At 37.5% G+C, this 15180-nt stretch overlaps 1 protein-coding gene across 2 annotated transcripts in view; it reads right to left on the bottom strand.

Moving 5' to 3' along the window:
• Window positions 1-15180, bottom strand: part of SLC26A7 (solute carrier family 26 member 7) — a 152955-nt gene that overhangs the window by 69387 nt on the left and 68388 nt on the right. For both annotated transcript variants that reach the window (XM_054499128.2, XM_054499127.2), the window contains exon 5: window positions 9343-9507. In XM_054499128.2, coding sequence (XP_054355103.2) covers window positions 9343-9507 — 165 coding nt within the window. The remainder of the gene's footprint in view (window positions 1-9342; window positions 9508-15180) is intronic.

The following is a 15180-nucleotide window of genomic DNA, read 5'->3' as shown; positions in this document are numbered from 1 at the left end:
AATTAGCACACTGTAATAAATCTATCAGCACACTACTTTAATAGTAGGTATAAACTACTAATCTTCAATCTACAATTCTTAATTCCCAATATATTATTTTGAGTCAGTCATCAACCACAAAACCAGAACTATCTCCAGAAACAATGGTAACATCCATATATGCCAGCTACCACATGTGCAAACTTTGGTTTGAAAGTGCATTTGGCATAATCAGTATATAGATAGGTGTCTAAAAATATAGACTGTTTTCTATGTCTCAAAGAGTATATATTAAAATAAGACAACAGTAGCACCACCGAATAAACTATTTTACTCATTGTATCTACTTTAAAGTCCTATGTTGAATAAAATTTATTAATAATCTATCCATTTAGATGGTACTTCTATCAGAAGCCTCATCTCAAAACACAGAGCACTCATTGGTAGTCACCGCCCTGAAATAGCTTTGAAATTATATTAATTATATTTACTGATTGCATCACATGGATAACTTCAGTCACATTCTAATTTTAAAACAAACAAACAAAAAAAAACAAGCAAAAACATAAAACCTCCTCACCATACATGGTTGGGTTACTGTAGTGAATGAATTGTAGTCCCCTATCGCCCCCCCCAACCAAAAAAAAGTCTACATTCTAAACTCCAGTGCCTGTGACTGTGACGTTATATGGAAAAATAAGGTCTTTGCAGATGTAATTAAGTAAAGGATCGATCACAAGATGAGATCACCTAAAATTACCTGGGTGGGCCCTAAATCCCATGATCAGTATTCTTGTAAGAGACAGGAGAGAAGAACAAACAGCAGGGAAGGCCATGTGAAGACAGAGGCAGAAGTTGGCGTGATGCAGCCACAAGCCAAGGAATGCTAGCAGCCAGCAGAAGCTGAAAAGGCAAGGATGGTTTCTCCCCTAGAACCTGCAGAGGGAGCATGGACCAGAAGAGACCTTGATTTTGAAGTGTCTTCCAGAAATGTGGGAATAAATTTGTTTTGTTAAATCACCAGATTTGTGGTAACAGGTTATAGTAGCCATAAGACACCAGCACCAAATCTAATGCTGCTCACTTCTGAGACAACTCAAAGAAAGTATTACGGGCTGACTTGTGTTCCCTCAATATTCATATGTTCAAATCCTAACCCCCAGTACTTCAGAATGTGACTGTATTTGGAGACAGGGTCTCTAAAGAAGTAATTAAGTTAAAAGGAAGCCATTAGGGTGGGCCCTAATCCAATATGATTGGCGTCCTCCTAAGAATCAGGACACAGAGACACAGGGGCTGTGCATGCACAGGGGTTCCACCATGTGAGGAAGCAGCAAGAGGGAGGCCGTATGCAAGCCAAGCGGGGAGGCCTCAAAAGAAACCAGTCCTGTCAGCACAGGGATTGTGAATCTCCAGCCTCCAGAACTGGGAGAAATTAAATTTATGTTGTTTAAGCCACCTCGTCTATGATAGTTTATTGTGGCAGCCCTAGGAAGCTAATAGAGAGGGCAGAGGGGATGCCAAGCTTTTGTTCTTAGAATCACAGATAGACCCTAGCAAATTCCCCTCTTTTCATGTTAGCTGAGATAGAAGTATTCTAAAACACAAAAAGAAACAAAACAGAACCTTTTCAATAGTAATTACCAAGTAATCAGTACCATTAAGAGAGATGGCCAACTGAATGAGCATCTACCAAAGATCAATCAGGCATAGTTGATATCTGCAGTGAGGATTACAACTAAAATGCCTATCAAAGGAAATGTTCAGAAGACACTTGTCAGCACCAGAAAAAAACCTCAGAAATCAACCAGTTCCACACACTTGCTCTGTAGAAATAGAAACCAAGGCTCCAAAGATTAGTGTCCTGCCCCAGGTGACTTGGCTTGTGAATGAGAAAATCAGGATTTTGACACAGGTCCCCTCAACCCTAGACAAACACATGCACATTTTACCAATGACTCTCTCATGATTTTTTCAGTCCAGCAAAGAATTTTTCCAAATCTCCCTGCTGGTTCCTTTTCCCTTGGGTTATGGAGGGAAGATGCTACCTCTTTGAAGAGACTATTATGGAGCATGAAGTCTTAGATTTGGGGTTTTAGTGGTGGTATTCAATGGCACCTGGCTGCTTCTCAGGCATACAAGCTCTTCTCACCCTCCAGTCTTGTGCCTTCAACATCAGCAGCAGAGTCATGTTAGTACAAGGGAAGCAATATGCCTTCCAACTTGATTCTGAAAGCTGTTAGTACACAGATCATGGCCTTTTCTTAACATAAGCATATTTGGTGAAAGCCTACCAGTATCTATACAGTGCCTTCACACTCCGTTCCTGAAGGGAGAGGAATTTTCATATTTTCCCTATCATAGGCATATGGGGGTGGTGCAGGGGGGACTCAGGAAGAAAGAATGGGGAAACTGTTTAAACTTAGTCACTTCCTAGAAGAGTAGGGGAATTAACACTTTCAGGCTCTATGCTGGCCACCTTATACACAGTGATTCATTTAATGTCTTAATTAATTCAAGGTGACCATTATTATTTCCATTTAACACATGAGGAAAATAAGACTTGGCGAGGTTAGCTAAATTGCTGAAGGCCACACAGAAATTGAACAATGGAGCTGGCATGTAGTTCTTCGTCTTGTCTCACTATTAAACCTATATTCTGCCAGCTACACATATAAAACAAGAGTAGGGTCTGGTCTTGTAGCCAAACCTCAGGAGTTAATGAAATAGAATCACAAAATTTCTGAAATTCCACTGGAAAGAATCTTAGAAGCAAACCCATTCTGTCTTTCCAACATGCCAAGCTTATATCTACCTTAGGGAATTAGCATTTGCTGCTCTTTCTTCATAGAATACTCTTAACTCAAATCATTCTATGGCTGGGTCTCTCTCATCTTTCTAGCCTCCATTCAAAAGCCATGTCCTCAGAAAAGGTTTCCCAGGCCATCTTATCTAAGCAGACCCACCCCTGTCACTTGACCACATTACCCACCTTCAATCACACCAGCTTGTTTCCTTCATTAACACTATCTGAGATTACTTTATTTGCCAATTTGTTTGTCTCCTCTCTCCATACTTTGCATCCCTCCTCAGTGTTTCAATTAAATTCCATGGCAACAAAAATGTTATTGTTCAACTGTACCCTTAATGCCTGTGAGGTGGTCAATTTGTTGAGTAAATCTGTTCTAGTGGTTCTTTAATCAAGGATGCATGTTGATCTCTTCCTACTCATGTGTAGCTTGTAAAATCCCCCCAGATTATTCTGATTATTCTGTTGGACAATTAAGGCAGCTTTCACATCCTTGGAACTTTTAAACATGAGTCATGATTGCCCAGGCATGCCCTCTCCCCACCCCAACTTGCTTTCAAGCTCATTGCATTTGAATCCTACCTCCAAGCAGATCTAAATTCCTGCTCAGGGACACCTAAAGCCAACTCTGATCCTTTAGAACTTGATGTTAGCACAAGTTCTCTCTATTCATAAGAATTTGATGTCTCTTGTCAACTTGCCTATATCATTATACATCATTAAACATTTTAGAATAGGTATTGATAAGAGCAATCCCCTCAAATCCCACCTGCCTCTACAGCAGTGAACATAAATACAAAAACAAGAAAAATATAGGCTGAGTGCAGTGGCTCATGCCTGTAATCCCAGCACTTTGGGAGGCCAAGGTGGGCAGATCACATGATGACAGGAGTTCAAGACCAGCCTGGCTGATAAGGCAAAACACCAGCTCTACTAAAAATACAAAAATTACCCAGGTGTGGTTATGCACATCTGCAATCCCAACTACTCCAGAGGCTGAGGCAAGAGAATTGCTTGAACCCTTGAACCCGGGAGATGGAGGTTGCAGTGAGCCAAGATGGCACCACTGCACTCCAGCCTCAGTGGCAGAGTGAGACTATGTCTCAAAAAAAAAAAAAAGATAAGAAAGAAGAGAAAGAGAAAGATTAAGTTGGATATTAACCACAGGCTGTATTTTTATCAGTACAAAAAAATCCCAAAAGAAAGAGGGAAAACCAATATTCTGGTAGTTTTTTACATCATTATACCCCAATTTCTAATCAATAACTATATGATACACTTGGAATAAATCCATTTGCTATTACTTCAAGGGATAAAATAAGTCTCAGAACAAATGCGGTCTAAGGGAAGTATGGTATGTTAAATAGCTAAAGACATCATAAGTATACAAAAGTCACTTGGACCAAACATACAACCAAGCATTCCAAGGTCCAGGTGGCATCCAGCCATCTCTTGTTTGGTAAATTAGTTTAATTTGAATTACTTGAGCGCTGGATTTTGTGTTGATGCATTTTTCAGTGAATTGTGAGGGATGGAGAGAGTTTGGCCTATGATGGTTGAGTTGCAAAAATATTTGCTCTCTGATTTAGAATCCTAAAGTAACCTTGGCTACAAATTTCCATACACTTGTTTCATATCCAAATTAAACCTGCCACATCTTCTATCCCCTGCATCACTGATTGAATCAAGTTACAGATGAACATTCTTTTTCTCTCCCCTTTAATTTATTCTGTCCATTTTTCAGGGTATACTGAACATTCCTGCAATTCACAATAGAGATGTCACAATATCTGCAGAGAAACTGTGAGCTTTCATAAACCATCAAAGCATGTTCTTGATTCAGAAATCCCACAGGGCCTAGGTCTACAAAGTAGATTTGTTCTCCACGTATAAACCCCACTTATACATATTTAATTGTGATCTCATTCCCTATAAAAGAAAATGTTTCATTGGCTCTGACTTCCTTCTGACATTTCTATCCCATTTTACTAACATTCTTGGTTCCCCTGTGCAGTCTTTGCAGTCCAAACTAGAAAAGTACTTTGCTTGTACTTCAGGGATGGGGGGTGGGAATTAAACGGTTTTCCAGTTGTGAAACTACCCATTTTTAGGGCAGAAAATAAAAACTTCCAAGAAAGATGGCTGAATATATTGCCAAGCTCGCCTTTTGCTTTTGGGTTTAATATATATAACCATACATAATTATTTAAAGCAGTGCTCATATTAAGCCATGCCAATGAAAGTATCCTTGCCAAATTTATCATAGGCTGCTGCAGGCTGAGACACTGGCACCATCTCAAAGAAACCCACATGTGCTAATAAGAACTAGGAATTTTTTTTTTTTTTGTAATTTTTATTGTGCCTTTTGAGGGAAAACATCCTTTCTGATAAAAAGATACTTCATCATTCCTCAATTTAAAAAATTTTTTGTAAATAAGAATTAAACTTTTTCTTCTTATCTGTGTGAGGAACCAACTTACTGGTCAAATATTTGAATTTAAAGGAAACCAAGAATAGAACAATTTAACTTCTGAGCCAGGATCCCAAGACAGAAGTGACCCTTATAACATTATTGCTTCTGCTTATTTTAAAACATATTGCAACACTGTTTATAATTTATTAAATGGGTTTATAACTGCCGAGGGAGATTTGAGCTGAACTGTTGAAAACATTTATAAATAAAAATAAACTAAAAAACATAGCTTTTTTAATTGTAATGATCAACCCGCACTAACAGAAGATATATTTGTTTCTAAAGGTTTTATAAATTTTCAAGCCATTTTTAAGTCATTAAATACACATAAGTTTGTTTTGTTATTTAGTCTTTTTAAAAATCTGATTAAGAGTCCTCTATAGAGGAAAAGCATTAGTATCTATTACTTAAGTGACGCTTAAAAAAATGCATAATTTGTTACATTGAACTATTCACTACTAGTAAGAAAGATAATGGCTTCCACTTAATGAACACCTATGTTCCATGCTTTTCATTTTGGAAATGAATTCCAAGAAGTATGATTATCATCAGTGCACAAAACAGACAAGACAACTGGAAATCAAAGACACTCAGTCATTAGCTCAAGTTACAGTAACTAACAAGAGCTAAAAGTTACCTCAGAGGAAAAAAAATAATTTTTTCCCAATATATACCTGAAAATTGATGTAATCTTTAAAGTTTACTAAGAACTAGCCATAATACTAAAAGAAAGATAGTTTAATCAGAAGTATATGAATCGAGATAGAACTCTAAGAACAAATTTAAAAAGTAAAGAGTTATCTGTGAAGGAATTTAGGAAGGCTAAATAAAAGGATAAGTTAGGCCTAATTATACCCACTCTTCTTAGCGATATAGTAGGGTCATGACAGTTATTCTGGAGGCTCCCTTTGAATATGTGGACCCTAGAAATTCTCAAAGGGCATTCAAAGTTCTAGGGGAAAGCCTTAGTAATGTTTCACACTCGGGAAGAACTCTTCCCCTGAGGAAACTCTTTAACAACTTTCAGCTAGAAGAGAAACAGTGGCCCAACCACCTGAGCTTCGCTGGAGTCGGGGCGTGTTTTCCTCATGCCAGAAGTAGAAAAGGGGAAGGCATTATGCCATGTCTATCCCTCAAGCCTATGAGAAGTCTGTTATCTATCATCTAAGAGGGAAGAACTGAGCAGAAACCCCTACATGTATCTGATTCAAATTGCTCCCTAAAAATATTTCATTGTGGCAAGGACACATGCCACCCCAGAGCAACCAAAGAGATGGAAATATTAGCTGTTCATAATCATCCAACTCAACTAGGGAATGAGATTCTCTGAATAGCACAGAATCAGACATCCCCTGCGAGGAAGGCACTGTAGAAACCACACAGTGGCAGAATAAATAGACCCCAATCTACAGAACTCATCCTAAGAATAATTAATTAATCAGTGGACATTTTGATTGGCTAAAACTGGATTCTTTTGACAAAAATGAGTAGCCCACCTGAGACTATTAGGAATCATGACTGGCTCATTGTGCAAGAGTCTTAAATATTCTAGATATCCAATTTATGTTCCAAGAATATCAGTAACATGTGCTTTATCTCTCATCAGCCTGAATTGCTTTCTAAAAGGATATAACAATTGTGAAAACTCAGAGGCAGGATACACGTCAAAGAGTGAAAAGTCCCGCAAATGTGTCAATTCATTCTGCTGTGGGTTCTTTGACATGCTAGCCAAGGACTGTATGATGTCTTCTGCTCTACATCCTTGCTGAGTTCAGCTCTGCTTCTTTATATAACACTTAAATGATCCAGTGGCAAGTGTAGCCATCATCAGATTCTCTCAGCCTAAGTACCCAAAAGCACACTTCCCAATATCCCACTGCAACCTGTGAATGATGTAAGATTTATTTCTTAATCTAACACTCAGATCACCAGAATGTTTGGCATTGCAGTATCAACATCCATTTGAAACCATGGCAAAGAACCAAAGCACCATTCCCACCTAACAGCCTCACAGTACAGGACTCTGTGATAATTGAAAAGAAAGAGCAACTATTTTTTTTCATTTTCCGTCAACACAAAGCATAGCAATTTCCATCAACTGAGTAATGTGAATTTAAAGCCAGCAGTCTAAAAACATTCCCAAATCTGATTCCGTTTCACTGTAAAGTTTGTAAGAAAGACCTCCACCTGGCCAACATGGTGAAACTCCGTCTCTACTAAAAATACAAAAATTAGCTGGGCATGGTGGCACGCACCGGTAGTCCCAGCTACTCAGGAGGCTGAGGCAGGAGAATCACTTGAACCCAGGAGGCGGAAGTTGCAGTGAGCCAAGATCGTGCCACTGCACTCCAGCCTGGTGACAAGTGAGACTTGTCTCAAGAAAAAAAAGAAACACCTCCAAAAAGTCCCACAGTGTTGATCTACAAGACTAGGGTAAAGTAGCTTGCAGTTTCCCTCAAAAAAACAAAATGAAAAACAAAATCACACACAAAACCCTTTAACAGAAGTGTTTAATAGAAGTTTATACACATTGCCACTAGAGAAACAAGCTGAAAGACCAATGTCATTCTCACAGCAGGCTGCCCTGCTTCTTTAACACAACTAGAAAAAAGAAAGATGATCGTTTGTGTATGCAGATATGATTCAAGAGGCCGAGTGGTAATGGACAGTCATTTCCTTAAACTGCACATGTGCCGACAAGCAGGCCAGGCCATTTCCAGGTGAGAGGTCAAGACAGAAACTATCACTGCTTTGGTTCTGTTGTCTAGACCTGCTGTCACTGAAAGTCTTAAACTTTCAACCAGTCACCTGACAGCTTACAGCTACTTTGGTCTGCTTTTGTTTGAGCTGGAGCTTGGAATTATGTTGCTTCCAGGCCCAGTTCCAGTGTTCTTGTTTTAGTGTTAATCATTCTTACAATGAATGAATCATTGAGCAGGAAATTATCTAAGAAATGGAAATTCAGATCCAGCTTCCAGCTCCGTGTTGCCAATTGCTTTTTATTAACTACTTTACCAACTAATCAGAGAAACACACTTAGACAAGTGATACCATTTTTTTCACATATCAAATGGTCACTTAAAAAATAGCCATAACTAGAGTTGACAATGATAAGGTCAGAGTAAAATATTAATAGATACATCTTTTCAGATTGAAATTTATACCCCTTTGATCTAATAATTCTATCATAGGAACTTATCCTACTGAAACAATCAATGTTTGTTTGGTGCAGAGAATAATATGCAAATAAAGAGGATCCTCACGGGGCCATGTATAATACAGAAATGCCAGAAACCACCTCAATAACAGATAGATAAACTACCATACTCCATTCATTGAGCTACTTCCAGCCATTAATATTTAAGAAAATTAAGAATGACAATACTCTCATTATGAAACAAAAAATTAATGTTATTTAGTATACAGCAATGCATAAAGTTAAACAAAACAAAGTTTGGTTGTCAGCAAATTCATTAACAAGAGTTTTTAAAAAATAAACCTCTAATAGGATGTGAGTTCTTGAGTGGTTACAGATTTTAGGTCCACTTCAAAAACAAACCCAAGAACAAAGGAGTGTTGTTAGAAAAATATGTTGCAAATGGCCAGGTGCTACGCTCTTTCTCGGGTTCAGGTGGTTTTGAATAGCTGATTGTCTGCTACTGAGGCTTCAGCCACCAATTTCGACCAGGCCTCTGATTTAATCCATACCGGGATTTGTAATACTGAAGGAATGTGGGGGAGTGCACTATTGTTAAACTGGGCCATAATCCCAGTGGATGACTTCCATTAGAAGCTGGCAACAATACCTGGCTCACAAAAAATTCAGGTTTTTTTTTTCTAATTATGCCCCCAAATTAGCTCATATTCCATTGTTCATTACAAGGAATCATTTCCAAAATTAGTAGAAATTACTCACTAAATTAGTTTCATACCTTAAGTCACACTCAAAATATCCTATAAGATTTTATTTAAACCCAAGTTGCTTTAATACAGAAAAATCTCAGTACTGTGATTAATCAAATTCTGATTTGTGAAACCTGCATATTCAAAAGATATGTATGAAAACATATGAAAAACTCACATAAAAGAATCCAAGTGGTCCGGATATATATGGCATTTTCATTCCCAAGAGATATTTGACTTGTGAAGTCACCACATGGGTGGCAGCCCCAGTTGTCATTGCGCTGATCACAGGCTCTGTGACCACAAATGTGGCACTGCCCAGTTGCAGCACAAACATGGCCACCTAAGAGGAGAAGGGAGAAGTGAGATGAACTTCAGATGAAACTCCCCAAAGTTCCCAGAGGCGTTAATATTTGACATATTCTCATTTTCATTTGATAGAATCATAGAGAACTGACATGTAACAAGTTTCTTACATTGTATATATAGAGTATCTTGGGTTTCCCTGAGTACATTGTTAGGTTCTAAGAGGTTTCAAAGGTTTCTCTTTTTTTTAATTTAATTTTATTTTTTTATTTTGTTTATTTTTATTTTTATTTTATATATATATTTTTTATTATACTTTAAGTTCTAGAAAACGTTATTAGGTACAATGTGAGTATCTCAATTGAAATTAACACAATATTTTTTCTGAATTTAGACTTTTTTCCTAATCCTACATGTTTCAAAAAAGGGAAATACACTCAAATCAGTTTAATATATGGGTCTACATGGATGAAAAATTGAATTTGCATTGCTATATCTGTAATTTAAAATTTTAAAAAGGAAAAGACATGATTCAGTACCTTATACCCAGTAGGCATAAAACTTCAAAACCATTGAAGAAAGAAAGCCATTCCTCAAGATTCTCCCAGGTTCTGAGAAATGGGAACATACTCTTTGACCAGATACTCGGTCAAGTAGTAACCCGTTTATGCCAGAGGTTGTAAATTTATTTTGTGAAAAATCAGACCTTGGCGATGACCTTGAGCAGTAGGATATAAATAATTCCCACAAGCTTAGCATTCCAATAGTGGAACACTAGGCATAATTATTAAGGGCTAATATTTAATAAGAATACATTAGGACTTATTTGTATATGTGGCACCACAAAAGACAGATAGGGTAAAGACATATGTCTTGAGAAGCCCATAAATCAGTATAAAAATCATTGTCCTTCAACATTCCTTACTTTTCATAGCATCATCCTCCATCTCAAAACCATTTCATGACCAGGCAGAATCATCACCTCTATGTAGAAGCTGTGCATTGAACTCTGCTGGGCAAAAGGTGACAGGAATGACAGGAAGCAGCAAAACTCTTCTCTTTTTTCCTTTTTCGTTTTTTTCTTTTTTTTTTAGATAAGGTCTCACTCTGTCACCCAGGCTGGAGTACAGTGGCATGACCATGTCTCACTGCAACCTCCACCCACCAGGCTCAAGTGATCCTCCCATTTTAGCCTCCTGAATAGCTGTGAATACAGACAAATGCCTGGCTTTTTTTTTTTTTTTTTTTTAGAGACAGGGTCTCACTGTGTTGCCCAAGCTAGTTTCAAAATCTTGGGCTCAAACAATCCTCCTGCTCTGGCCTCCCAAAGTGCTGGGATTACAGATGTGAGCCACCACACCTGGCCTCTTCTAACTCCTGATACTTCAATGACCAGTGTTCTTCCTTTGCCAGAGAGCTTTCAGAAGATGGCCCACACTTTGGCATAATGCAACTGTGTAAACCCAGTCACAGAAACTGCAAAAAGTAAAATTTACTATTTTGAAAGTAATGCTGAATTACATTCACAAGTATAAGCACTAGAAAATGGAAACAAAAGAGGTCATGCTGATATAACTTCTTAATGTGTTCATTATCATATTTAGGCCAAGTCTTAAAATTCTTGTTGGCAAGCCCAGTGCAGTGGCTCATTTCTGTAATCCCAGCACTTTGGGAGGTCGAGTCAGGAGGATCACTTGAGTCCAGGAATTTGAGAGAAGCCTGGGCAACATGTGAAACCATGTCTCCTAAAAAAAAAAAAAAAAAACTTAGTGTTGAGTGTGGCAGCAAGTTCCTGTAGTCCCAGTTACTCAGGAGGCTGAGGTGGAAGGATGGCCTGAGCCCAGGAGGTAGAGGTTGCAGTAAGCTGTAGTCACACTACTGCATGCCAGCCTGGGCAACAGAGTGAGACCCTGTCTCAAAAAATACAAATAAAAAAAAATTATTGTTGGAAAATGAGATTAACTCTTAAAGAAATTGGAGGGAAGGATAACAATGAGATCTCCTTTATCAAGAGGTCACAGTGATGAAAATGAGAAATATAAGGTGATATCTGGTACCACTAGAGCATAAATTGCAAAACATATTATTTCTTTACTCCGATCATAATACAATAACCCCTTGGCCAAAAGCAATAATGCTCTGAGCCTGAATTACAGTGGATTTTCATGGGCTCAAATCTGAAAATTTGAACCTATATTCTGACCCAGGTTCTAGGTTTGTAATGATAGAAAACCTACTGAAATTCTCCAAGCCTCATTATCATCTATAAATTATTAGAGTGATATTTGCCTTATTTTGTAGAGTTGTGTAAGGTGAGTTTGCAAGGGCTTCGAAACCTGTAAAATGTTTAACCTATGATGTAGCAGGAACAACAGGGGGTATCATACATATTTACCTAGTATGGAAAACCAGTCACCAGTTTCGAAAATGTAGAAGGGGTCACACTACATTTTCTAACTCTGTAAAACTTAAAAGAATGTAATGAAGAAGGAAATGTATTTAAATTGTTTGCAGTTTAGCAGCCACCTTTTAGTCAATACATAATAAAGAAAAGAATATGGGGTGCCAATGTGGAAATCAGGCAATCTGTTACAGCCAACTCAGGATGCCAAAGCAGCAGCTTCTGCTACTAACATTTTTTTAGTGACTGTATTTGTCAAAGAGAGATGTTCTGAAGGAAATACCCAAGCAATCAATTGTGTGGGCACAAGTGGAACATGGTGATTTTTTTTTTTTTGGCAGCTCTTGATTTGTGACAGCCAGTTGGTTTTCATCCTGAAAACACAATCAGCTATGAAAAACATTGAACCAATTATTCCCATGTATTTCTCTACTAGTAAGTTAGTTCCAACTTATGACATTAACTCTTACAGGCCATGAGGATCAAATTAGCATATTATTGAGGTACGATGAAAACCAGAGTTGAATTTTCATTTCGGCTAAATGTAGAATACAAGTAATCCAAATCTCTGAAGTGGCAAAACCAGTGTGCATACATGGAATTTATGCATCCTTGGAATGTTGGAAAGTTTGCATCAGTATGCCAAGTAATCTTGAGGCCTTGTATAGACCATCATCATTTTACCTTCTGTTTTCCACTTGTTTCCTAAATTTCAGTGCCTACTGAGAGGGTTAAATGATGTGCCCTGCCTGGGAAAAAAAGGTTACCTAACCTTAAGTGATCACCTACCATACCACTTCAAGCTAAACCACCATCTTCTAGTAGCAGCTTCTTTGTCATTTCCACAATTTAAAAGTTACAAACAAAAGAGTCCAGAAGAAGTTCAAGATATAAAAAGAATTCAACCATTTCAAGTATTAAAAAACATGGGAAGCTACCTTGCAACACAAATGAGAAAAGATGAATTATCCTCTTTTAAAATATCTAAAGACTCAAAATATTATTGTAACATTCTACTTGTATACATTATTATACTTTCAAAAAAAATCCTCCTACCAAAAGATGAATCTTTAACATGGAGAGTTCTTGACTGTGAAAGGTCAAGTTCCTTAAAGACCTAATTTCTGATACAAACCACTGGGCATATGAAGGATGATTAAAAGCATATGATGTTTAACTGAGGAGAAATTTCTGTCTTCTGAATGACAAACTTCTTCAAAACCCAAGACAATGGCAGACGTGTTAAGAGGGAAGAGGAAGAAGAGAAGTAGGAAAGGAAGGGGAACTAGCGGAGGATGGGGAGGGGAGATTTAAGAACTCCCTCTTTTCCCACCACTCAAATTTTAGCAGCTAATTCACACTGACATTAGGAATCTGGCATACAGATGCTGGTGTACACAGCTCAAAGGTAGCAAGTACACAAGCAACACAGGCTTTGGAAGAGGGGCCCACAGATTGAACCATGTTTATCTTCAAACTGAAGTATGTGAAATGGGGCTCTCCTAGAATATTGTGCTTGGAGACCCAGTATTTAAATTTGATATCAATGTCAAGGATTTTTAAAGCTAATTACTTAATAAACAGCCACATCATCTCCTTTTACCAATAATATGGATGATAACATTTCTAATCTAGCTAGCCAACTCCCAAAATCCTGGCCATGCAATATTTCATGAGGAAATTAATTTCATACAATATAGTTCAGCTGTTTGTAGTAATGCTGATGTTCTGGGCTAATACTGAAATCCTCTGACATACATGATCAAGACTCACTAGCATGATACTATTTGATAATGCTTCTATAAACACCATGTGTTCCACATTAATTGAATGTATCTCAGATTTCAGGACTTTTTTTTGCAAGTAGCCTTCAAATATTTAAAAATAACAAAGAGTACATAGGAAACAGTTATATTAGCCAAGTGGATAGAATATAGAACGTATTTTAGCTTATGTTGGTTAGTCTGCTATCTGGCTTTTACATTATACCAAACCACTTATTGGTCCACTCAATTAGTATTTATTGAATATCTACTAAGAGTTAGGCACAGCACTGTTGCAGATTACAAAGCTAAAGATACAGTTCACACCCTAAAAGATTGTGTAAAGGGATGTGAAATGATGACGTTGGGAAAGGGGACTGTTAACCAAGACCATGAAGAATGATATAGGTGACTGGATGGTCAAGTCTGAAAAGCTGTTTGGGTGGGGCCTAAAATGTAAAAGAGCCCTGTGTTGTATGCTGAGTAATGTATTCAGATTTGGGGGAAAGAGTTAAATTGCTAATAACATTAGGAAAACAATTTAGTGCTGTTCAGAGATAGGGGAGAAAAAAACCTCTATGTGACCAGAGGTCTTGAGAAGAACAAAGCTGAAGGATTCATACTTCCTGATTTCAAAACTTATTAAAAAGCTATAGTAATCAAAGCAGTGTGGTACTGGCATAAAAAGATATATAGACCAATAGATAAAATAGCCCAGAAATAAACCCATGCATACATGGTCACATGATTTTTGGCAAGTGTACAATACCATTCAATGAACGAAAGGACAGTCTTTTCAACAAATGGTGCAGGGAAAATTGTATATCCACATGCAAATGAATGAAGTTGGACCCTTACCTAACACCATACACAAAAATTAATCAAAATGGTTCAAAGATCTAAATATGAGACCTGAAACTATAAAACTCTTAGAAGAAAACATGGAGCAAAAGCATCATAACATCAGATTAGGCAGTGCTATTTTTAATATGACATGAAAAGCATGGGCACCAAAAACTAAACAAATTGGGCTTCATGAAAACTTTAAAAATCTGTGCATCTAAAGACACTATCAATAGAATAAAAAAGAAACCCACAAAATGGGAGAAAACATTTGCAAATCATATATCTGATACATGTTAATATCCAGAATATATAGAGAACTCCTAAAACTCAACAAAAACAAATATCAGATTCAAAAACGGGCAAAGGATGTGTATAGACATCTCTCCAAAGAAGGTATACAAATGTCCAACAAACACATGAAAAGATGTTCAACATCACTTATCATTAAGAAAATGCAAATCAAAACTCCAGTGAGAGAGCACCTCACATCTGTTAGGATGACTACTATCACACACACACACACACACACACAGACACACATACATACACACACACACACAGAAAATAAGTTTTGGCAAGCATATGTAGGAATTGCAACACTTGTGCTCTGTTGCTGGGAATGTAAAATGGTATAGCCACTACAAAAAGCAGTATGGTGTTTCCTCAAAATATTAAAAACAGAATTACCATATGGTCCAAC

The sequence above is a fragment of the Pongo pygmaeus genome, chromosome 7 (genome assembly GCF_028885625.2).
Source record: "Pongo pygmaeus isolate AG05252 chromosome 7, NHGRI_mPonPyg2-v2.0_pri, whole genome shotgun sequence".
NCBI classification, from domain to species: Eukaryota; Metazoa; Chordata; class Mammalia; order Primates; family Hominidae; genus Pongo; species Pongo pygmaeus.
The sequence above is the reverse complement of the archived record's forward strand: the minus strand, read 5'-3'. Positions and strand labels throughout refer to the sequence as shown.